The sequence below is a fragment of the Nycticebus coucang genome, chromosome 11 (genome assembly GCF_027406575.1).
Source record: "Nycticebus coucang isolate mNycCou1 chromosome 11, mNycCou1.pri, whole genome shotgun sequence".
NCBI classification, from domain to species: domain Eukaryota; kingdom Metazoa; phylum Chordata; class Mammalia; order Primates; family Lorisidae; genus Nycticebus; species Nycticebus coucang.
In genome coordinates this window covers 126,330,530-126,352,928 of record NC_069790.1, presented here as the reverse complement: position 1 = coordinate 126,352,928, position 22,399 = coordinate 126,330,530, and the positions used below count along the sequence as shown (strand labels likewise).

General features: G+C 56.4%; 1 protein-coding gene and 1 non-coding gene across 2 annotated transcripts; both read left to right on the top strand.

The window, feature by feature from the left end:
- Positions 1–292: 292 nt before the first annotated feature.
- LOC128560665 (small nucleolar RNA U13) lies at positions 293–393 on the top strand. The gene has a single exon (XR_008373131.1). It is a non-coding gene; the product is annotated as a small nucleolar RNA U13 (small nucleolar RNA).
- A 9,641-nt stretch (positions 394–10,034) lies between these two features.
- MNX1 (motor neuron and pancreas homeobox 1) lies at positions 10,035–14,886 on the top strand. Its single transcript, XM_053553599.1, has 3 exons — positions 10,035–10,704; positions 13,334–13,494; positions 14,010–14,886. The coding sequence occupies exons 1-3, from the start codon at positions 10,035–10,037 to the stop codon at positions 14,373–14,375; spliced, it is 1,197 nt and encodes a 398-aa protein (XP_053409574.1). The 3' UTR covers positions 14,376–14,886.
- The last annotated feature ends 7,513 nt before the right edge of the window (positions 14,887–22,399 follow it).

The window sequence follows — 22,399 nt, the reverse complement described above, 5'->3', positions numbered from 1 at the left end:
CAAGCTCAGACTGAGCAGCAGAGATTAAGGAAAATCCATGCTTCTCCCTGGCTCAGGGACTAGGACACACGAGGGAGGCAGGGGAGATTTCAGCAGGCTGTGGTCATCCAGGGCTGCCTGGTTGCCAGAGATGGCTTTTCCCTCTATTTGTCAGCAGGTCTCCCACTTTCTCAGACCCAGGTCTTGGGAGAAAATGGGGTTTCTTGGGGGGTGGGGGAGGGCAATTGGAGGTGACAACTGCACTTAGTATGGGGGTGGGCAGGGAAGGACTAGTTAGGAATACACAAAGTAGCACCTTTTGTAGCTCATAAACTGGTGACCGGCTTGTCAGGCAGGTGTGAGATGTGCCTCTCTCCACCCTCCTTACAACTTGGACACCTTACCCTTCTGATGTAGGGTTAGAGAGAGACAAAACAGACACCTCTGACTTCGTTCGCTTGGAGGCAGGGCAGGAGAGCAGTGAGGCAAACGGGGAAATCGCAGCGAACAGACCTCGGCCAGCTCTCAGGCCAGGTGAGGGTGAGGTCAGAGCCCTCCGGGCCACACCAGGACCAGTGCGACCACAGGTCCGGGCGCGCCCCCGCACCCCGCCACAAGCTGGGGTCGCAGAGCAGGACCCCTAGCCCGGCCAGGCTCACCTGAATCAGGACGGGGAGGCCGGTCCCCTCCCCCACCTGTCGCTTGGCGAGGGGACCTGGTGGACCCACACCGGTGGGCGCTTCGGGACACTGGGGCCAGCGGCAGCCGGGAGTCTGCCCAGGAGGAATGGGTCACTTGTCAGGACAGTAGGAGCCCTGTGCGGTCTCCACCGGACTCTCAGGTCGCGGGTGGTGTCGGGTCGTGGCGGGAGGCTGAGTGCTGCCGGCCTGTAACCGCGGAGGCGATGCCGCAGCGCAGCCCGCAAAGCACAGGTGCCCACTTGTCCTGCCGGGTGGCTGCAGGCGCAACCACAAGTGGAGGGGACTGGCCAGAGGAAATGCCGTCTTTTAAAAAAAGTGGACGGCAGGGCAGAACTGAGGTGCCAGGTCAGCCTGGCCTGGCGCCCCTCTGGCCTGAGCCCCAGACCAGACCGACCGCACGGGTCCACAGGAGGACAAGGAGGACTCGAGTGCCCCCGCGCTCACACCCGGAGTCGCATCCCTCCTCGCCAGGTGAGAATATCGCAGGACACCGGTTTTCGTGGGGACTCGGCGGCAGCCCCTCTGCAGGGTCTACGGATCCCCGAGCCACTGGGCTGGGGCCAGGATTCCAACAGAAAACTCCAAGTCGAGGCCTGCCCGACGCCCCTGAGCGCGGGAGCCCCCAGGTGGCCCGCGTGGTGCCCACCGACCCCAGGAAGGAGCTGCAAGGCGGCCGGCGGCGCATTCTGGCCAGATGTTTAAGACAGATGAGAAGCCAGTAGTTAAAACCCGCATTATATGGTTCTGTCGGGTATAAAACTTCACGTGCTGACCCATATATTCTAACTGGAAACGGACTCGAGTCACTTAAAATATTGCAACGTCGATAGGACTAATTAATTGGGAATAAGAAACGAAAGAATACAATTAAACGAGAAGAGAATCATTTTCTAATTTAATAGAGGAACATTTATAAAGATCACAAGCTAAAAGGCATCGAGTGATTCTATCGACATTCTATTAAATCAGCCCCGCCGTGGGGAGGAGGACCCGGGCTAGCGCAGCTGCTCCGGCCGGGCGCGGCCCTTCCCGCAGAATTCCCTCCTCGCCGGAGCCCAGCCCGGCTACTCCCACTGCCCCAGCGGGAGAACCCTGCCCACCGGCCCGGAGTCCCGGGTTCGCAGATATATTACAACAAAATTACTAATTGGAAAATGAAATTGTCAATAAAGCATCCCCCCCGCATATACAATATCCTTAAATATTAAGATATTTTATTAGGCCCATTTCCTAACAATAATTTATTGCAATAAAACAGACACCACAGGTCTCCTTAAATTGTCTTTTCATAATGAATAAATTTAAGGGGGCTAATTAATATATAAACTAGCCCAATTTGTCAAGTTGATTTGTATTTTAGTTAATTGTGAAAGTAATTACCACATGGTCAAATTAACAGCTTTCTGGAAATGACCAAGCCTGAGATTTTATTTCCTTCCTGGGTGAAGAAAATTCATTTTTCCAAGCTCTTGATGTGATGAATAAAAGTCATAAATCTGGGTGATTGGTGCAGGCAGAGTCTAAATGGCTTCATATTTCATTTTAGGTTTAATAGAAATATTCATGCTCTGTTTTAATGAAATTAAATTGAAGGGGGCTGGGGCTGGGATGCTGTGGTGGCCAGGGGCTTAAAGGAGCAGCGCACATTTCCCTCCCCCAACCACCAGTGGAGGGCCAGAGTTGCTCCCCCAGAGCTCACCCACTCACCAGAACCTGAGGGGACCCTGCTGCAGCTGCTCACCTGGAGCCCCAAACCAGCCCCCTGTGCAGGCCCCAGGAGGCCCTGAGCAGACAGGTCCTGCCCTGGCTGTGGGAAGGAGGTTGCCAAGTCATACCTGTCTGTAATCAGTGATCAAGCTGGCCCCAGGAGGCCCCCGTGTCCTGCCCTCTTGACCTTCCTTGCCTTGGGGAGGCACAGAAGGGATGCTCCAGCAGTGTCAGACGCAGTCAAGCCCCTTCCTCACACCCTCTCTGCTCCCCACTGTCCTGTGACATCCAGCTGGGCTCCTGGCCTGGAAAATGACCGGGTCCAAATACTGAAGGGGCAATAGCCACAGACAGAAATGGATCCCTTTGGCCATAACAGAGGAAGGAAGCCTCTAGACTCAGTAACTTCCCCATAGTCATCTGTGTCATAGTGGGAGCTGAGGTGGACCCCACGCCCTCAGCCGCTCCTGGCAGCCCTGGGCAGGCCTAGGTCTGGGGTGTCCCTGGCCCCTTAATAGAGCTGGTCTGTGACTTGTTGATTTCCCCTGAGCAAATAAGGCTTTGATGCAGTTCCAGCAAGAGCGGTTAGCTGATGAATTGACAAAAACTAATCAGCTTTATTGGGAAACAGGTTAAGGGCACGGGCGTGTCAATAACTCTCAGCCTGACCCCCTCGTCCATTAGCCCAGGCCGGCTGATTAGAGTAAGAAGACCCTCTCGCAGTTTGCTCTGAAATTGCTTTCATAAACTCACCATTATTAGCAGTCCAAGTGAGCAGCTAATTTAGAGAAGACATCCAGGCACGTCACATCTATCACCCGGGTTTATGCATCATTATCTCATTTACAGAATGTCGCAGTGTAATATGTTTTTGGCAATAGGCCTGGCCCCACGCCTGGGCTGTCGCGCTCCCTGGCAGCACAGCCAGGACCTCCTCGAATCCCGCCTCTGGGCCTGGAACTCCACATGGACGTCGGGCGGCCGGCGGCAAGGGAGAGGGGTAGCCGCCCCGCACAGTCGGGGGCACGGCCGGAGCGCACCCCGCTGCCAGCCCCGGGCCCACAGGGCCCCCAGCCTCGGGCAAGCCCCGGCGCGGGGCCCAACCTAAGGCTTTGCTCCAGCCTCGGAGCCGGCTCGTGAGTTGGGGTTCTGCGAAGGAACTCCCATCTCCCGAGCCCGGGCGGCGGCGAAGGTGGCCCAGGGCCCTCAGGCCGTGGCCCGCAAGGCCGCGGAGGCCTGGGTGCCCCGGGACCCCCCGGCCCCCGGGAAGGTCCTCCCTCTCTGGGCCAGCGCCCCTGACCTTCCCTCCCCTGGGCGGGCCGCTCCCTCCCTGGCGGCGGCTGTCCGGAGCCCAGATGCTCCTGAGAGCCCCCAGTGAGCCACCTGTTCCTCCGGGTAATTATTTTAATGTGAAGGGCCCGGAGTCAAGGGTTCGCATCTCCCGCAGCGACAGACGGCGGCGGGGTGAGGAGCGCTCTGTAGCCTTTCAATGGAATTTCCCAGATGGGCGAGGGGAGGCCGGGGGGGGCGGGTCACCAGGGCCCCTTTAACGAGTTCATTAGCCAAATTATCTTGCCCGCAGCACAGGGCCCAGGAGACCGCGGCGAGGCTGGGGCAGGGCCCTGTGCGGGAGAGGAGAGGAAAGAGCTGGGGTGCAGCTGGGCTGGACACTGACCCTCCCCGCCGCAGTGTGTTCCACAGTTGGGGCCAAGTGGGGGGGGGAATTATTACTGAATCCTAATAATTGTAATATAGCGACTAACACTGGGACCTGACCCGCCCACAGAACCTGCACAGCCTGGTGCGACCTCGGGTCCTGGGCAGAGCCCTCTGAGCTCTTACAGACGTGTTTTGAGTACAGGGTGAGACTCAGGAAGAGGCACATTGACCTGTCCAGAGCGGTGGGGTGTCCTGGCAGGGGCTGGGGCCCACTGGACTTGGGAGCTGGTCAGAGTCCATTTTAAATCTGCCCCCCCCCAACACACACACACTTACCATTAGTGTGAGAAACTGGCCTCTCTCCACCCTTGTGTTCCTCTTGGATAAAATACTCCCAGTTCAAGTGGTAAGGTAGGCATGAAGTCTTGACACCCCCTCACCCAGCTGCAGTTTAGAAAACACCGGAAGGGAGATAGGGAGGGAGAGGACAGCTGCCTGAGGGCAGGTGGAATAGTGGGATGAATGGGGGTGGGGTGGACAACCAGCCAAGTCCTACTGGCAAACAGACACCCTGCCATGCTGGGCCCCAAGCCTGGGGTCTTAGGAACTGACAGGCCTGGGACTGTGTACCTGTTGAAAGAGGCGAACTTGACCTCCGACACCATTGGCCCTTCCAGGGGAATCCCTCACGCCACCCCCAGCTCTGGAAGTGGCCTGGGAAGAGGCCCCTACTGCTCCGAGGGAGCGCTCACATTCTCCCCCTCCCTCCCTCACTCCCCTGCCAGCAGCCAGCTTCTGCCACCTCAGCAACTACTAAATAGACCAATTAGCTGAGACTTCCTGCCATTATCTAACATGGAGCTGGACATTAGTGCACCACTATTCAGCCGTAATTTCGAGTCAGAATGCACTAAAAATTCACGCAGTGAAGCATTAAAATATCTCCGAGCAGTATCTATTTTTGTGCATTCTGCTTCTTCCCTGTGTGTTTTACCCCTGTCTCCAGCAGCCCGTGGGTCAGCAGTCACAGTGCAGGCTGGGGTGGACGCCAGCCTTTGTGTGTTTGCATGCATTGTTCCTGGATCAGAGTCGCAGGTGTCGGCCAAGTGACCCTCTCCTCCCACTGGGGTAGGTGGGTGGACAGGTGGGTTAGAAACATGTGTCTGGGCACCTCCAGCAGATGCTACCTGAACACCCACATGCTGCCTTTAGAAAGCAAGTCTTTGATTTCTAAATATCTCCCATGGCAGGACGCTGGGTGTGAGTGAAGCTGCGTCCACTGTTCTCAATCTCCCAGGGGGGCTGTCCTCTTGCAAGACTCACCAAGTGCTGCAGCTCAGATGCTAGTGTTCACTTGGAGAAGTGTAATTTAGGTGGCCACGTTCTGAAAAATCGCACCTGATTTATTTATCTACCTTGTTCCTCACAGTAGTATACAGAGGACCTGTGTAAAACTACAAAATTAAAATTTCGTAGCAAGAATACAGGTTTCTCAGGGAAGGAAGTCTTTCTAATGAGGGTTGTTGCTGCCCAACTTGATTACAGAGGCTTGAATGAGCTTCCCTTCTCCCTCCCGGGTTGCTTCTCTTTATGACCCGGGAGCTTTCATGCATCAGAAGAGGGTGGGAAGGCATTCAGCTCTCTGTGTCAGGAGGAACCCTGGGGGCCAGCCGCTGAGCCTTGGCTGGCCAGACTGTCCCCTCACTTCAGTGTCCAGGAAAACTAGGGGCTGGAGGAAATTTCCAAAAACAGAAGGCCAATGGGTTGCTGGATTTTTACAAATTTATATCGCCCAGCATCTCTCTACATTTTTACTAAGACCCCAGTTTGGGCTGTGCCTGATGGAGAGGGACCCTCACTGGCATGGCCTAAGGTAGGCTTTTGTTCCCAGCTCAGCCAGGGGTGCCCCCCAGCAGGACGGTAAAGTTAGGGGGATGGTGCCCTCTAAAAAGGCAATACAAAATCCAGGTGTGCAGGAGGGGCTGAGTAGAGGGGCTGAGGGGAAGGCACTGCAGACATGGGCTCACTTCCACCACGGGTTTGGGGGTCTTTAGAGCTGCCACCTCTTGAGTACCACCTTTCCAGACTCCTATAAAGGCCAGGCTCCTGGGTCAGGGAGGAGGTCATCCATTCAAAGCGCAGCTCTCACAATTTCCTACCTTTGGCCCTCAAGGCTCTGCAGGGGCTAGATGGATGGAAGGGTCCAAGAAGACCCCTCAGCTCACCATCCAGTGACTCCAGGCTTTCTCGTCATCTCCCTAGGCTGGCACACTGTTCCTCTGGTGACCCTGACAAGCTGGGAAGGAGGCTGAAGCATCACCAACTGCCAACTGGGTTCTAGTGCTAGCCCTCAGGCCTCCCACTCCATAGCCTAAGCAAGCTACTTTCTGAGCCCCAGGGGCAAGTGCCACTGTCACCATGTGCTTAGCTCCTGACCTTTGACCACACAGCACTCTCGGGCCTCAGTTTCCCAAAGGAAGGAAACCTCTAAAGGTTACCTTGCTGGGGGATGCATGGTTTCACCAGGGCTCTGACTGATCTGAATAGCCCCTCTGAAGTTTGTTGGCCCTGAGTTTCAGTTCTGGAAACCTTAAGCTCTGAGAAAAGTGGGAGGTGTGAACAGAAGGATGTGCCAGGGAAAATTCTGCGCTGGGCTTTAGCCACCAACACCCCAACAAGTTTGCCTTCGTGTTAACTCCATTGTACCTGTCCTATTTCACATGGAAGAAAGAAATATATAAATGATAAATAAGTGAACAACATCTGTCTTTCATTTTGTGAGCATGTGAATATTTAGGTTTTATTTTCAATCTGCTGGGTGCACTGGACCCTCCCTGCTTTTCTAGGGGGAATCAAGAGTCCTCCCTGCTCTCTCTTCTGGGATTCCCCCGGGGCTGGGAGTGAGGAGTTACCTGGAGACCTAGATCGGGAGGACCTCCAGGATCAGACCTTTGATCTCTCCTCCTGGCCTTTCCCTGAGACTCAAGCCTGGCTCCGGTCTGCCCCCAAGCCAGCTGGGCTGGGTCAACACAGACCCTAGGACAGGAAAAGACACAGCAAGCTCTGTTCACACGTCGTAAACCACACAAAGGCCCCCAACTTCCCTGAGAGCCCCTTTCTCTCCCTGTCTCTTACCATACAACTTTAGAGAACCTCCGATTTATATGAACCTATTCTTAAATATAAATAGAATATGTGATCTTTTTAAAGCCATTCAGCACCCAGAGTGCATTTTGTCCAACCCCTACTTTCTATGGGGTAGAAACAAATCCACCAAGATAAGGAGCTTCAGATGTCGGAAGCTGCTGCAGGTGGAGGCCAGCCCTGTTCAGCCCACAGGTGGCACCCAGTGGACCTGCAGGACAGCTGTCTGTTCTCAGGGAGAGTAGAAGCTTGGAGGTGGTGTGACGGAGTTTGGGAGCCTTGTTACCTTAGAACAAAAAGGGGTGAAGTCCTCTAGGAGTTAAAGGAAAACACAACGATTTTGTTGAAGAAGGTGAAGTAATTTTACTGAGTCTAGACCACACACCCCAATGCCAACTAAATAACCCTGGAAGTGCTTGTTTTAGGTCAGAGAGCAGCAGCAGGTTCTTGGAGACCCATCTTGGGAAATTTCTTTGGCAGCCACTGCCTTCCCTCAGCTTCCTAACTCATTGCTCGGGGACCAAGCACCCAGAGCTGGTAGGAGTGATGAAACACAGGAAAAGGCAGGTCAGCCTTAGCCAACCCTGGGAGAAGGAGCCTGGGCAGCAGGGCCTCTGCAGGTCTTCCTGCCGGGGAACAGGTGGCTGAGAATCTCAGGTCTCCTCTCTAAACCCTCCTTCTCCCAGGAGAACAGAGGGGATGATGCCTCCGGGTTAGGCACACCAGGATGAAGTCTGTGTGGCCCTGCATTCAGGCCTGGTTTCGTCCAAACTCTGGGCTTTTCTGTGTTTGGAGACACCAAGGTCACCCTCCTTGAATCTGTACTCTAGAAAATGGCAGTAAAAATACTCGGAGTGTCGCGGTGAAGATTAAAGAAGATAATTCTGGAAAGCTTGTAGCACATAGTAGGTGTTCAAGAAATATGAGCATTTTCCTCTCCCTAGTCAGAGGCAGAAAGGCATTTTTTATCACCCCAGAGAGATATCATACAAGGGAATGTAAAGTCCGTGTAGAAGCTGTGATTTCTATTTGCTAGTTACTAGCTTTTGCTGAGCAGTATGACATTTATTCCGAGTTGCTGTTACCCTCCCAAGCTTCCAACGAACATGTGTGTCCCAGAGCCATTCTGTGTGGTAATGAAAAAGAACCAGAGCCCATGTCAACAGCCTTCACCTGGGAAAAAGCCATTGGAGAGAAGCCACCCTGGGCCCTGTATTCGCCTTTGGGATTGTCCCTCTTGCCTCAATTGGGCTGCTAATTTTAAAGTTTACCTGGCACCGATTTTCCCTTTGGCCCCCTACTCCGCCCACAGCCCCTTCCTGTCCTTTATTCGCCTCTCACCTGCATAGGAAGCCCTGGCTCCACCGCCAACTCTTCCCTCCTCAGCCTGCTCGCCTGCTCCGGAGGTAACTGCCCTGATGGAGCTGTTAACAAAGCCTGCTGTTGGGGGCCGCTTGACTTTTTGGCCTGTGTGTTGATTCTTTCGGCTTCAAAAAGGTCCTTGGAAGTGCTTTCACTGTAAATATTTGAAGTGCGTGCATGGGGGCGGGGAGCAGCGAGGCTGGATGCTCGGTCCCAGGAACCCTGGACGCCCACGGCAGCATCAGAGACGCCTTTCCCTCCATCCCGACCCGCCATCCCGGCAGTGAGGAGGAGCCTTGTCACCCAGGACGCGCTCAGTGGCACCCTGGTGCAGTCTCCAGGCCGACTGTGTGTCCGGGCACTCCCGCTCACACGCACAATTACACCTCCTTCCCCGCAAATGCAGGGAGTCCCACCCTCAGACTCTGGCTAGCAGTCGTTCTCAACCTGTGGGTCGCGACCCCTGTGTAACAATGAAAATACGACCCCTGTGTAACAATGAAAATACATCCTGCATAACAGATATTTACAATACGATTCATAACAGTAAAAAAATTACGGTTATGAAGTAGCAACGAAAATAATTTTATGGTTGGAGGTCACCACAACCTGCATTAGGAGGCATTAGGAAGGTTGGGAACCACCGCAGGGACGCAAGCCGCCCGCGCTGCACCCTGGAGACCCGGGGGAAGAGCGGTCAGGCCTGGGAACGGCGTGGGCACTTGAAAGCGTGAAACGAACGGGTTCCTGGAGGCAGAAGTGGACAAACTCAAGTGCTGACCAGCGGGCGGGAGGGGACGCTGGTGCAAGCCACAGGAGACGCAAGCCCGGAAACGGACAAGGTGTCTCAGGATGGGACTCCGGCAGCCGCAGGGCTTTCCATGGGACCGGGGGTTTCCAGGGCCAGCAGCAGGGCGGGACAGGTACCCTAAGTTGAGACTCCGAGTCTTCCAAGCCCAGAAGCTGTCCCCGCCAGGCCACACTGGCTCAACACCGCGAGCTGTTTAGGACCTCGCGGCGCAGGGGCGGGACGGCGGGAGGACTGCACCGTGACAGGTGCGCCCTTCCGCCAATAGTGGAGCCGCCGCCCCTCCCAGAGCCCCCGCCGCGCGCGCCAATGGGAGGGCGCGCTGCGCTTCAAGTGAGCGGAGGGGCGCGGGTCCCCAGCACAGCTCCAGCGGCCTCGGCGCGGGCGCTGAGGGCTTGAGCGCAGAGCCGGACTCCTCGGCCCAGACGCGCGGGAGCGCACGCGTGGGAGTTTGTGCGCGTGTGAGTGCGGCCCGGGACGGGCCGCACGGAGGAGACGCCTGGATCATGGTCACCCTGGACTGAGTTTCCGGCGGCGACTTTGATTATTGGCAAATAATCACAATACAATTATCAAGCCCCCGGGGCTTGCCACCGCCACGCACAGACTCTAGGAACCGGCACACGGCCGCGTCACCCACCACCGGGCCCTGATCGCCAGTTCCAAACGAGCCGATGGAAAAATCAAAAAATTTTCGCATCGACGCCCTGCTGGCGGTGGACCCCCCGCGATGCGCCTCTGCGCAGAGCGCGCCGCTGGCCTTGGTCACGTCTCTTGCGGCCGCTGCATCTGGCCCGGGCGGTGGCGGCGGCGGTGGAGCGAGCGGCAGCTGCAGCCCGGCGTCTTCCGAGCCGCCGGCGCCCACCGACCGCCTGCGCGCCGAGAGCCCGTCGCCGCCGCGCCTCCTGGCCGCGCACTGCGCGCTGCTGCCCAAGCCGGGCTTCCTGGGCTCCGGAGGTGGCGGCGGCGGCACTGGCGGCGGGCACGGGGGACCCCCCCACGCGCACCCAGGCGCCGCTGCGGCCGCCGCTGCTGCTGCCGCGGCTGCCGCCGCCGGTGGCCTGGCGCTGGGGCTACACCCGGGGGGCGCCCAGGGCGGTGCGGGCCTCCCAGCTCAGGCGGCGCTCTATGGCCACCCGGTCTACGGCTACTCGGCGGCGGCGGCGGCGGCGGCGCTGGCCAGCCAGCACCCGGCGCTCGCCTACTCCTACCCGCAGGTGCAGGGCGCGCACCCAGCTCACCCGGCCGACCCCATCAAGCTGGGCGCCGGCACCTTTCAGCTGGACCAGTGGCTGCGCGCGTCCACCGCGGGCATGATCCTGCCCAAGATGCCCGACTTTAACTGTGAGTACCGGCGCGGTCCCCGGGCGGGTGAGGGAGGGCCGGCTACGATTCTCTCGCGCGTCCCCCTCACCGCTCCTTCCCTCTCTGCTTTGGTCCCCTCGCTTAGCCAGGCATGGAAGCGCGGAGAAGCTGCCTCAGCTCTGCTTGAGGGGCCCGCGGTGTGAGATTAGCGGCGAATTATTAAAATGGCCACGCGCGGGCCTTGCCTTCTCTTTCTCTCTTAGCGGGAAAGGGCAGCTGGAGGTGTGAGACTGAACTCTAATGATTAACCTGCAGGCTGCAGAAGGAAGTGGTGGGGGAAGGCGAGCCCAGGAACGCCCTGAATTAGCCCGGCCTGGGAATGGGGGCTCATAGAAATCGGGGGCTTAATCGCCAGGAAAGGAACTTGGCCCCGACCCCCATTCTGACCTCTGGCAAGACCCCATCCCTTCCGCGAAAGAGAGAGCGCCAGGAGCCGCGAACTAGAGAAAGAGGCTCTGGGGACGTAGGGCTGCAGAGGCCGGGGCCCACGGGACTCCGAGTGAGCCTTGCTGGGGCACGGCCTTCCCCCGAAGGGGTGCTGATGTGCTGCCTGGCTTGAACCAAAGGATGCGGAGACTCTAAGCAGCAGGTGCGGGTCCCCTGAATCCACCGCTTCCAACACGGTTGGAGTGCGAGCGGCCCAGTTACACCCTCAGCACGCAGGTGGGATCCCTCCCCTGGAGGCCTGGGCCCATGCTGGTTTCCTTCCCTGGCACAAGGCGCAGGCGGCTGGCACTCCAGCTGGCTCTCTCACTCCCCCACGGGGGTCACCTACCTTTGAGTCAGACCAGGCTTTACTTTCAGCATCTGAACACCCAAACAAAGAGGGCCCATTGTTTCTGGGTGGATTTGTTTAGACCGGGGAGATGCAGGCAGGGAAGGGAAAAAGGAAAAAAGAAACAAACACTCTGGAATTCAGACTCTTCTGCTAGAAGACGTGGTTGTGACTAAATAGAGAAAAGCTGTGACCCCAGAGGCTGGAGAAGTCACACGGGAGTGAGAAAATCCGGGGTGCTCACTGTTTGCTCACAGTCACCAGGGCTTTTCCCAGCTCTGCTCCAAGAAGGCCCACATGGCCACATCCCTTCCATTGCAGAGGCAGCCCCTACAGACTCCCAGCAAGAAGGAGACTCTCCCTCACCTCTGTTTGGGGGCTGTACCTCTGACATTTCAGGGTCTGCTGACCCCCTGTCAGCCACTTAAACCCCAGGACACCCTTCGGGCCATGGCTGCTGAGCCCAGAAACCCCTTTTGATAGAAAGCCACTGCGTTTGCCAGTATGAAATGCATTTCCCAGAACGTGGGGTGCTTAACCCCACCCCCACTACCCCTGCAAGCTCAGAAGCCGATGGTCTCCACACAAACTTTCTAGGGCTCTGGGCCATCACCAGCACTTCTGGGGCCTTCACAGAGCCCAAGGTCACTCACAAAGTAGATTAAAAAGGGATACCTTGGCCAACACACCAGGCCAGTCTCTGACTCCTAATCTTGACCCAGAGGTGGCCAAATTAAAAACACAGCAGCTTTAAGTTGGGAAAAGGAATCTGAACACCACAATCTGGAAGGTGAGGACAGTGAAGTGGGTGCCAAGGAGCTTCCTGGTCACTGGAAAATCTATCTGGTTTCCTTTAATTAGTTGTCTCTGCCCATGGGATGGCATTTCCCAAATGGTCCCTCCAGAGCCAGTGTTTTAATTAAAGTTCTAATGTATTGTCAAGTTGGGAATTCGGGGCCTTGTTTAACTAAAGCAGGGGGCGTGGGCCTTCCTATAAAGCAAATTGCCGGTCCCAGGGGAGCCTGAGCTCATCCAGGCCCAGGCTGGCCTCTTTTCTTTCCTTTGCTCTCTTTCTTTTATTGTCTAACACTTGTCAGGCTCCTGGGAAATCAAGGGAAGTCTCGTTTTGAGGTCATAAAATTCTCTGTGATGTAACCGTGCGAAATTATGTAAATAAAGTCGGACAGGCCTCCTTGAACACACAGAAAGCCAGATTCGCCTCTGCCTTTAATTTGCGTAATGAGAATAGGCCAGAAAAGGCTTCCAGTCTCCCCAGGCTTTGCCCTCTGCACCCTGGGGCGGATGGGGGTGGGGGGTGGGAGGGGACTTGTCAAGAAAAAAAATGTTAACGGTGGGAGAGCCTCTGAAGAATACAGTGACTTTAGGGTCGGGTTTGGGTTTTTTATGTCCCCATCCTTCCCTCCTTCCTCCTTCTGTTTCTTTTTCTCCTCCTCTACTTCTGTTCCAAGGAGGTGGTGGTGGGACTCCTGACCAGCAGGGCCAATCCTTCCTCACACCAGTCAGGATTTGAGCCTGAATTCAGTAAGGTGCAGTGAGGTGGGGAGGGCATGTGGTTCCTCTGGGCACTGCTCCTCCAGCCTTGGGTCAACCCTCTTCCTACCAATGCTCACCCAGGTGGAGAGGGCCTCAGACTTTGTCTTAGACAAAAAGATTTGATCCCATTAAGCCCAAACTGCCCAGTTCCACTCTGGACCCGGAGTCCCCTGTTCAGGTTGAGGGAAATGCCCTGTACTAGTGGGGTTATGGTGGGGAAGTGGTGTGGGCTGAGGGGAGGGAGCGGGCTGGGGGCCTCACTGCCCTCCCCACCCGCAGCCCAGGCGCAGTCTAACCTCCTGGGGAAATGCCGCCGACCGCGCACCGCCTTCACCAGCCAGCAGCTGCTGGAGCTGGAGCACCAGTTCAAGCTCAACAAGTACCTGTCGCGGCCCAAGCGCTTCGAGGTGGCCACCTCGCTTATGCTCACCGAGACCCAGGTGCGCACCTCCCCGCCACCACCAGTGCTTTCTGAGCCCCTAGGACACTGTCACCCCTGCACTCTTGAGCCACAGGCTGTCGTGGGCATCTGGATCTGCGCCAGGGCGGTCCAGGTAGCCGGCGCCCGGGTTCCCTGATTCAATAGATTAGGATGAGGCCCGAGAATCTGCATGTAAGGCCCCTTCCCTAACCCTAACCGTAACTCAGGCCATATCCAAGAAATTTCGCTCCAGAAAGAGATGAGGGAACTCCTTGAAGTTTACAGAGATGAACCCAGCGGCTTTGTACGGCCATGATGGAGGCCGCGGGTAGAATGTCGACGGCCCGGGGCGTTGGGGACAGTCCAAGAGCTTCCTTAGAGCCCCCGGCCAGCTCTGGGTTGCTGATGAGTAGGAGGGGAGGGCACTGGGCGCTCCCGGGCGCGAGGGTCCAGGGTGCACGCAGCGGGGCACCAGGAGGCGGGGACTCTGGGGACGGGGATGGCCGGGTTCTCATGCCCCCCCCGTGCATGCAGGTGAAGATCTGGTTCCAGAACCGGCGGATGAAATGGAAACGCAGCAAAAAAGCCAAAGAGCAGGCGGCGCAGGAAGCTGAGAAGCAGAAAGGCGGGGGTGGGGGCGCAGGAAAAGGCGGCGGCGCGGAGGAGCAGGGCGCAGACGGGCTGCTGGGGCCGCCCGTGGCCGGGGACAAGGCCCCCGGACGCCGCCTGCGGGACTTGAGGGACAGTGACCCCGAGGAGGACGAGGACGACGACGACGAGGACCATTTCCCCTACAGCAACGGCGCCGGGGCCCGCACCGCTTCCTCCGACTGCTCGTCTGAGGACGACTCTCCGCCCCCGCGGCCCGGCGGGCCCGGACGCCAGCCCCCGCCGCAGTAGAAGCCCGGCGGCCCGGCTGGTGCCTGGACCCCGCCCCGGTGAGGCCACCTCCCCGGGGACAGCTCGCCGGCCCGCGCTGGGGCCTCCGGTCCTGCGCGTCCCCTGCGGGCCATAGCGCCTCTTCTGTTCTTCAGACACTGGGAGAGGGAGATCCAGCGGACTCAAACTTGAACTCTAGTTCTTTTAAAATTAATTTTGGTTGCGGGGGGAGGTGCTTGTGAGAAGAACCGACAACTCCCGGAGGAAGCCTACGCCCCACTCTCCCCGCGTCGCGGAAGGCGGAAACCGACAGTGTTAAGTGACCTCTGAAACTTGAAACCTTCCCTGGAAACACCATTCGGCTGAGTATTGAAAACAGAAAAGATTTTGTGCTTATATATCTTGGGGGTGGGGGAAACGGATGTCATGAGCGTTCAAACTGCTGGGAATCTCAAAACCGTACTGTATTTTTGTATATTGTATTTATATATAAAAAAGAAACGTCTACTTATGCATGCTAAGTTATTTAGCTTCTCGCATCGCCCACGATGGAACGTAAAATAAATTGGTTTTTTACTGGAAGAGAGTGAAAATCTTTGGGGGTATGAAAGTGGGCTTTGCTGTTGGGTTGTTGAAGTGATGGGGAGGGTGTCCATCCAGCGGCTGACCCCCCGAGGGTGACCCCCTCCGGCGCCCGGCTCACACCTGTGCGGGCGTGGGACTCTCGGAGGAGCAACGGTGGACCCGGCGTAGTTATTTCCCTGTGACCTTGCGGGATCTTCGTGCTTCGTCGGTGCTCCAGAAGTGGAAACACACCACCTGAACATTTCAGAAAGACTTGCGCGGCATTTGGAGTCCGCGAGACCGTGGCCGGCTCCCGTACACTTCTCGGAAGGCGCTGAACTGGGAGTGCGTCTCGTCTGCCCTCCCCTACACCCACGCCTTCCCCTGCTTGCTCTGGCCAGGGTCGGTTTGTGGACCTGAGCTAAAGCGGTCCGCGGCGCCAGCAGCCGGCAGCAGGGGCGCCCACCCACGGCTGCCGCGGCCCTGGGTTCACAAACCTCGGCGGCGCGCGCCATTAATCACGCGGCGCCGGGCGCGCCGGCCGGCCATGTGCTGCCCACATGCGAACCCCACCCGCGCTCGCGCTCCGCCAGGGCCAGCCGCTCTCCCAGCTCCCCTTCGGGTCGCGGAGCTGGTAACCGCCCGGAGCCCGGGAAACTAACGATCAGCCTCTCTCCAGCTTGGTGCCTCCCGTTTCCCTGCGACTGTCACTTTCTCCCCAGCACCCCGGGCTGGGGTGAACAGCCTCCTCCTCCAGCTGATAAATGAGTTCAGAGGGGCTAGGCGTTTCATTTGGGTGATTACTGCGGGCGATCGAGGCCACTCCCTCTGCCTCAGGGCCGGGGCGAGATTAATATCCTCTGCGGCAGCTCATTATCACCCCCGGCTCCTTCCATAAAATGCAGCCTCAGCCAAGGTCGGGGGCGCGGCTGCTGCGAGCCACGCAGAAGCGGCCGCCGGCGCGGGCAGCAGGGCAGGCCTGGCCGCCCGGAGTCCAAAGGTGGTCTGCAGAGCCGGGCTGGGTCTGCAACTGGTGGAGCAGAGAAAAAGGCCGAGGGAAGTGAGTGGGCAAGTCAGGGGTGGGGACGAAGGAGAGAGGGAAGGTAGGTGCCTCTGAGGTTTAAAAAAAATCTGCAGTCCCTACAAACCTCTTCTTAATTTCTAACACATTGGAGAGGCAACCAATATCTCCACTGGGTCGTTCCACATCTCGGGGTTATTTCCCCCCTGAGCTCCGCCAGCCCAGCCTCGGCGCCTCCACCCCAAGCCTGGGCAGCCGGGACGGGGAGGGCCCGGGCCTGGAAAGGGGGTGCAACATCTGGCCTGGGTGCTTGGGCGCCCGGGTCTCAGCCGAGGCTCTACTCCTGCACCCCTCCTCCGAGACCAGGCAGAGCAGCCGTAAAGGATGACCTGGCCACCCTCAGGACCGACCCCTGCCCCGACCCAGCAGGGCAAGGCCTGGTTCTACCAGGAGAAGGTCGGATGTGCCTGTGGCCCCTGCGTCTCCAGCCAGCCGCTCGCTCCAACTGGAATTTATCTCACTAATAAATTTGATGATCAATTCGTTCTTGTCACACCAGCTCTTCCCCAAATCAATTATAGCAAATTTAAATATAATCACTGGCTCATGCTCACCGACTCCGGGCACGGTGAACAATTCATTCCGTCTAATGAATGGTTGTGAGGTTCGCCCTGCCCGCCTTCTGGAGTGCGTGCCCCACCCCGGGGGCGTCGCACTCAGGGTCGCTGACTGGACTGGGGCAGGGGTCACCCTCAGGGCCCCAGCCTCAAAATACACCCGAGCCTCAACCTCAGGGTCACAAAGTCTTTGCAGCCCCAAGAACGGGGTAGTCAGGACCCAGAGCTCGGTCTACACAATTGGACCCCAGAGGGAAGTTGAGGCATTTTTCAGCCTGACCTCAGGCTTCCCTCTGGGGAAACCCCTGCTCCACAGTCACATAGATCTCTGTGTCCCAAAGTAAGCCAGGGTGCATGGGGAATTGAAGGGGAGGTCATTGTGACCAGCGGCTGGGTCCCATCAGTGGTCGCCTCCCCAGACTGACTCTGTCCCCTGGAACCCCAACTCGGCCCCCTTGCCCTCCTTAAGGCTGGATCTGTTTGCTCGTTGGTCACACGATTGAGAAAGACATGCCTTGCCCTGTGCGAGTTCCTCGGGGTGTGAAAAGCATGTGGATAAAGCCCTTGTCATGAAGGAGAAGACCCTGTGTCCTGCAGACCACAGCCCAGGGGCTCTGCACAGCCTGCCGAACATCTGGCCAAAAGGTGAGGCCAGAGAGAGCTTCTGGTTAACAGGTTAATACCAGAGTCAGGGAAGTGCGGAAACAACTAGAGAACAGAGGAAATGGGCCTGAACTCTCCCTACCAGCCTCCCTCTTCACAGTTCCCCAACTGAGGAAGGAAGGCTTTCCTTCCACCATAATACAGGCAACAAAGTAAAATCAGACAATGGGACCACAGCAAACTGAAAAACTGCAGTGTGCCACCCGGATGCTGTCTGCAGAGAAAGAGAGGCGACCTGGGGTGAGAGAAGAAGATATTTGCAAACCATGTAAACATTGACAGGTGAATATCCAGAATATATAAAGAACTCCCTCCACCCAAGAACAACAAAACCAAAAGAATCCACTTTTAAAATGGGCAAATGACTTGAACAGACATTTCTCAAAAAAAAAAATATATATACACACACACAAATGGCAACAAATGTACTGAAGAGATGCGCAACACTAATCGTGGGAAACGCAAATCAAAACCACCGACACCACTCACGCCTGCCGGGGTGGCCAAGCATTACATCAGGGAAAGGTGGGGGGGGGGTGCGGATGTGGAGAATCCGGGGCACTTGTGCACGGGCGGCCCTGCGGAGAACATCCAGAAGTTTCTTAAAATTAAAAACAGTTACCACATCATCCAGCAGTCTCAGCTCTGGGTATATATCCAAAGAATCAGAGAGACGGTCTTGAGGCGGTGTTGGTCCCCCCGGGTTCATGGCAGTGGCCAGTTGGCTTGGAGCAGGGGTCCGCTCACAGATGATGGTATAGGGGAAACGGGGTGCGGACATCCAGCCGGGTACTACTCAGGCTGAAAAAAGGAGAAAGTCCTGTCCTAGGCTACCACGTGGATGGCCCTTGAGGACATTCTGCTACATGAAAGGAGCCAGTCGAGGAAAGACAAATCGCGGATGACTCCACCTAGGAGGGTGCCACTTTAGATGAGCCAAACTCCTGTGAACAGAAGGGGCCGCTGGGGATGCTGGGTGGCGGGGAGTTGGTATTTCTTTGAGATAGAGATTCAGTCTGGGAAGATGAGAATGTTCTGGAGATCGGTTTCATAACAATGTGCACATAGTCCGCCTCCCCAACCTCCCCAAGCGCCTCCCAGGTTGACCGGCTCGCTGAGCCTGCGGCCTCCCCGGCCCCCAGGAAGGGGACAGTTCCGAGTCCCGGCTGGGAGTGGCCCGGGACGCGCGTGGAGGGGACCCGCCGGGCCTCGGGTGGGCGGCGCGGGGGGCGTCCCCACAGCCCCCCAGTACAAAAGTCCCGCAGTGCACTGCGCCTCCCCCAATAAAACTAACACCTTGGGCGGTGTGATCTCCGCCAAGAAGGCCGCAGTGTTCAGACTACAAGGCCAGTATGGTTTTCAGATTTGGTTTTTATGGTCGGATTAGAGTTTATTTTCCATAATAGGGCACCTAATAAAATTCATAAAGCCGGCCGGGCCTCCAGCTGGCGGCCTCGGTTAACACTTTCAGTTCGTAAATCACTTTACGACCTGCCAGGTGCGTCCCAAACCGCGCGCGGACAGGAACAGCGGCGTCCCCGGGTGCTTCCGCGCCGCCCTTGCCCCAGCGGAGCCCGGTCCGGAGCCAAGTCCGCCCCGGGACGCCCGGCCCAAGCGCGGCGCACCTGCCCGCCCCCGGCCCGCCCCCCGGCCCCGCGCCGACCCTGCATTCCGCGGCCGCGCACCTGGCCGCCCCCGCCCCAGAGTACACACCGTGGCGACAATGCGCGCCCCTCGGGCCATTGTCCCCTCGGCGCTCCGGGCAGGACACAGGTGCCCCCCAGCCGGCCGGGGAGGCGGGGGCGCGGTTTACCCAGCTGGGGGGAGGAACAAAGGCCCGCGGCCTTATCTCGGCGGGGGTCTGTGGGGCCTTGGGCCCGTGGGAACCCGGGCCAAGCGCGGGGCCCGGGGTCAGGCCGGGGGCGCGCAGGGTCTGGGGGGCCCCTCCCACCGGCGCGGTCCGAGGGGGGCGACCCTGGGGGCTTCCGGCTGCCTGTGCCCACCGCCCCACCCCGGCGTTTAAAGAGGCGCAGGAAACGCACCCCGGGAGGAAAACACCGAGGGCGGGCGGTGGGAGTGGGAGAGTGAGGGTCACCCGACGCCTGGAGCCCGGGCCCATGTGCAACGTTAACCCATTTTTATTATCATGCCTGTGATTTGTTGTTTAATATTGCATTTCATCTTCCTACCTAATATCCTTTCTCTCGAACATAAAATTTCCTCTTCTACGGTGAAATCGAAAAAAGCAGAAAAGAAAAAGGAGAAAAAAGAGTGAGGATCGGTTCTGGGCAGCGGAGCTGCGAGCGGAGAAGGCCAGGCGGTCATTTCCCCGAAAGACCAGACGGGCTCCCAGGGGCTGCAGGCGGCTTAGCTGCCTGGTGCAAACTGCGTCTCTGCCAGCCGCCTCCTAAGCCCGGCCCCAGGCAGGTCTGGTGGCTCTGGGTCTCCACATCACAGACAGCACTGTCATAGGAAGTGTGCGCTGTGTTTTGTAATAGATAAATCTGTGAAGGAAATGCAAATTGTGTTTTCTCTTCAGTTTGCAACAAGCACGCATTATCTTTCACCACAAGTCAGTTTATCCCCGTGATTAATTCACCCCAGGACCCAGGTCCACTACGTCCTCGCTGGGTTACAGGTGAACCTTATTTTACTGCACTTTGGAGATAGTTTAGTTTTTAAAAGTAGAAGGCTGTGGCAACCCTGCGCTATTTTTCCAACAGCCTGTGTTCATTTTGCCTGTCTCTGTCACACTGTGGTAATTTTCAAAACATTTCACACTTTCTCATTGCTATTGATGTTACTATTGTAATTGTTCTGGGGTGCCATGAACCTTGCTTGTATCAGGCAGCAAACTTAACGGATAAATATTTCGTGGGCTCCAGCTACACCACGGGCTGTTCCACTGTCTCTTCCTCCAGGCCTTGCTATTCCCTGGAACACGACCGTATTGAAATTAGGGCAATTAATAACCCTATCATGGCCTCTCAGTGTTCAAGAGAAAGGAAGAGTCAGAAGTCTCTCACTTTCAATCAAAAGCTGGAAATAATTAAGCTTAGTGAGGAAGGCTCCTCTAAAGGGAAGAAAGGCCAGGGTGCGCCGGCTCAGGCCTGCAGTCCCCGCGCTTGGGAAGCCAGGACAGGAAGATGACTGGGGCCCAGGAGTTTGATCCTACAATAAGCGGTGATCCCATGGCAGCCTGGGCAACAGAGTGAGACCCTGTCTCTACGTTAATTAATTCATTAATCCAACAGAGGCTGAAAGCTGGGCCTCTTTGACTCTTTCACCAGTTAGCCATATTGTGACCACAAAGGACAAGTTCATGAAGGAAATTAAAAGTGCTACTTCAGGGCAGTGCCTGTGGCTCAAAGGAGTAGGGTGCTAGCTCCATATGCCAGAGGTGGTGGGTTCAAACCCAGCCCAGGCCAAAAACTGAAAAAAAAAAAAAAAAAAAAAAAAAAATGCTACTTCAGTGAACACATGAGTGATAAGGAAGCAGAACAGCCTTACTGCTGATAATGAAAATTTTAGTGATCTGGACAGAAGACGGAATCAGCCCCTAGCCAAAGCCTCATCCAGAGCAAGCCCCTGACATTTTTTTTAAAGAGATAGAGTCTTAGGCCAGGTGTGGTGGCTCATGCCTGTAATCCCAGCACTTGGGTGGCTGAGACGGGTGGATTGCCTGAGCTCACAGATTTGAGACCGGCCTGAGCAAGAGCAAGACCCTGTCTCAAAAACAATAGCTGGGCATTGTGGCAGGTGCCTATAGTCCCAGCTACTCTGGAGGCAAAAGAATCCCTTAAGGCCAAGAGTTTGAGGTTGCTATGATCTGTGAGGCCACGGCACTCTGCCCAGGGTGACATAGACTCTGTCTCAAACAAAAAAAAGAGACAGGGTCTTGTCCTGTCAACCAGATTGGCGTGCAATGGTATGATTGTATGTCACTTCAGCCTCGAGCTCCTGGCCTCAAGTGATCTTCCCATCTTGGCTATAGGCATGAGCCACCCACCTCTCTTCAATTCTACAAAACCTGGGAGAAGAGAGGAAGCTACAAAAGAAAAATATGAAGTTAGCAGAGGTTGGTTCATGAAGTTTAAGGGAAGAAGCCGTAGTGCAGGGTGAGGCAGCCAGTGCTGATGGAGAAGCTACAGGGAGGTATCCAGAAGGTCGTGCTGAGATCACTGATGGAGGCGGCTGCCCTGAACAAGGGATTTTCATGGGGATGAAGCAGCCTTCTGTGGGAAGAGCATGCCACTGGGACTCTCCTAGCTAGAGAGGAGAAGTCAGTGCCTGGCTTCAGAGTACAGGCTGACTCTTGTGAGGGGCTAATGCGGCTGGTGACCCTAAGTTAAAGCCAGGGCTCACATACCATTCTGAAAATCCTAAGGCCCTTAGGAATTATGCTAAATCTATTCTGTCTATGCCCTAGGAAGGAAACAACAAAGCCTAGCTGACAGCACATGTGCTCAGTTTTTTAATTTCAGTAGAATTAGGGGTTATGAGTGTTTTTTGTTACATGGATGAAGCACATCAGTTTACAGCATGGTTTACTGAATATTTTAAGCTCACTGTTGAAACCTACTGCTCAAAGGTAAAAGAGTCCTTTCAAAATATTGCTGCTTATTGATAACGCACCTGGTCACCCAGAGCTCTGATGCAGATGTAAAGGGTTAATGCTGTGTTTGTGCCTGCTGACACAGCACCCACTACGCAGCCCGTGGCTCAAGGAGTCATTCAACTTTCAAGTCTTATTATTTAAGAAATACATTTTGGCCTGTAATCCCAGCACTCTGGGAGAACAGGATGGGTGGATTGCCTGAATTCAGGAGTCGAAGACCAGCCTGAGCAAGAGTGACACCTCTTCTCTAAAAAATAGCCGGGCATTGTAGTGGGCACCTGTAGTCCCAGCTACTTGGGGGGCTGAGGCAGGAGAATCGCTTGAGCCCAAGAGTTTGAGGTTCCTGTGAACTATAATGCCATGACACTCTACCTAGAGCAACCAAGTGAGACTCTATGTCAAAAAGAAGAAGAAGAGGGAGGAGGAGGAGGAGGAGAGAAAGAAATACATTTTGTTAAAATCAGAGCTACAGTGAAAAAAAATATATTTTGTAAGGCAGTAGCCTGCATAGATAGGGCTTCCTCTGGTGGATCTGAGCAAAGTAAATCGAAAACCTTCTGGA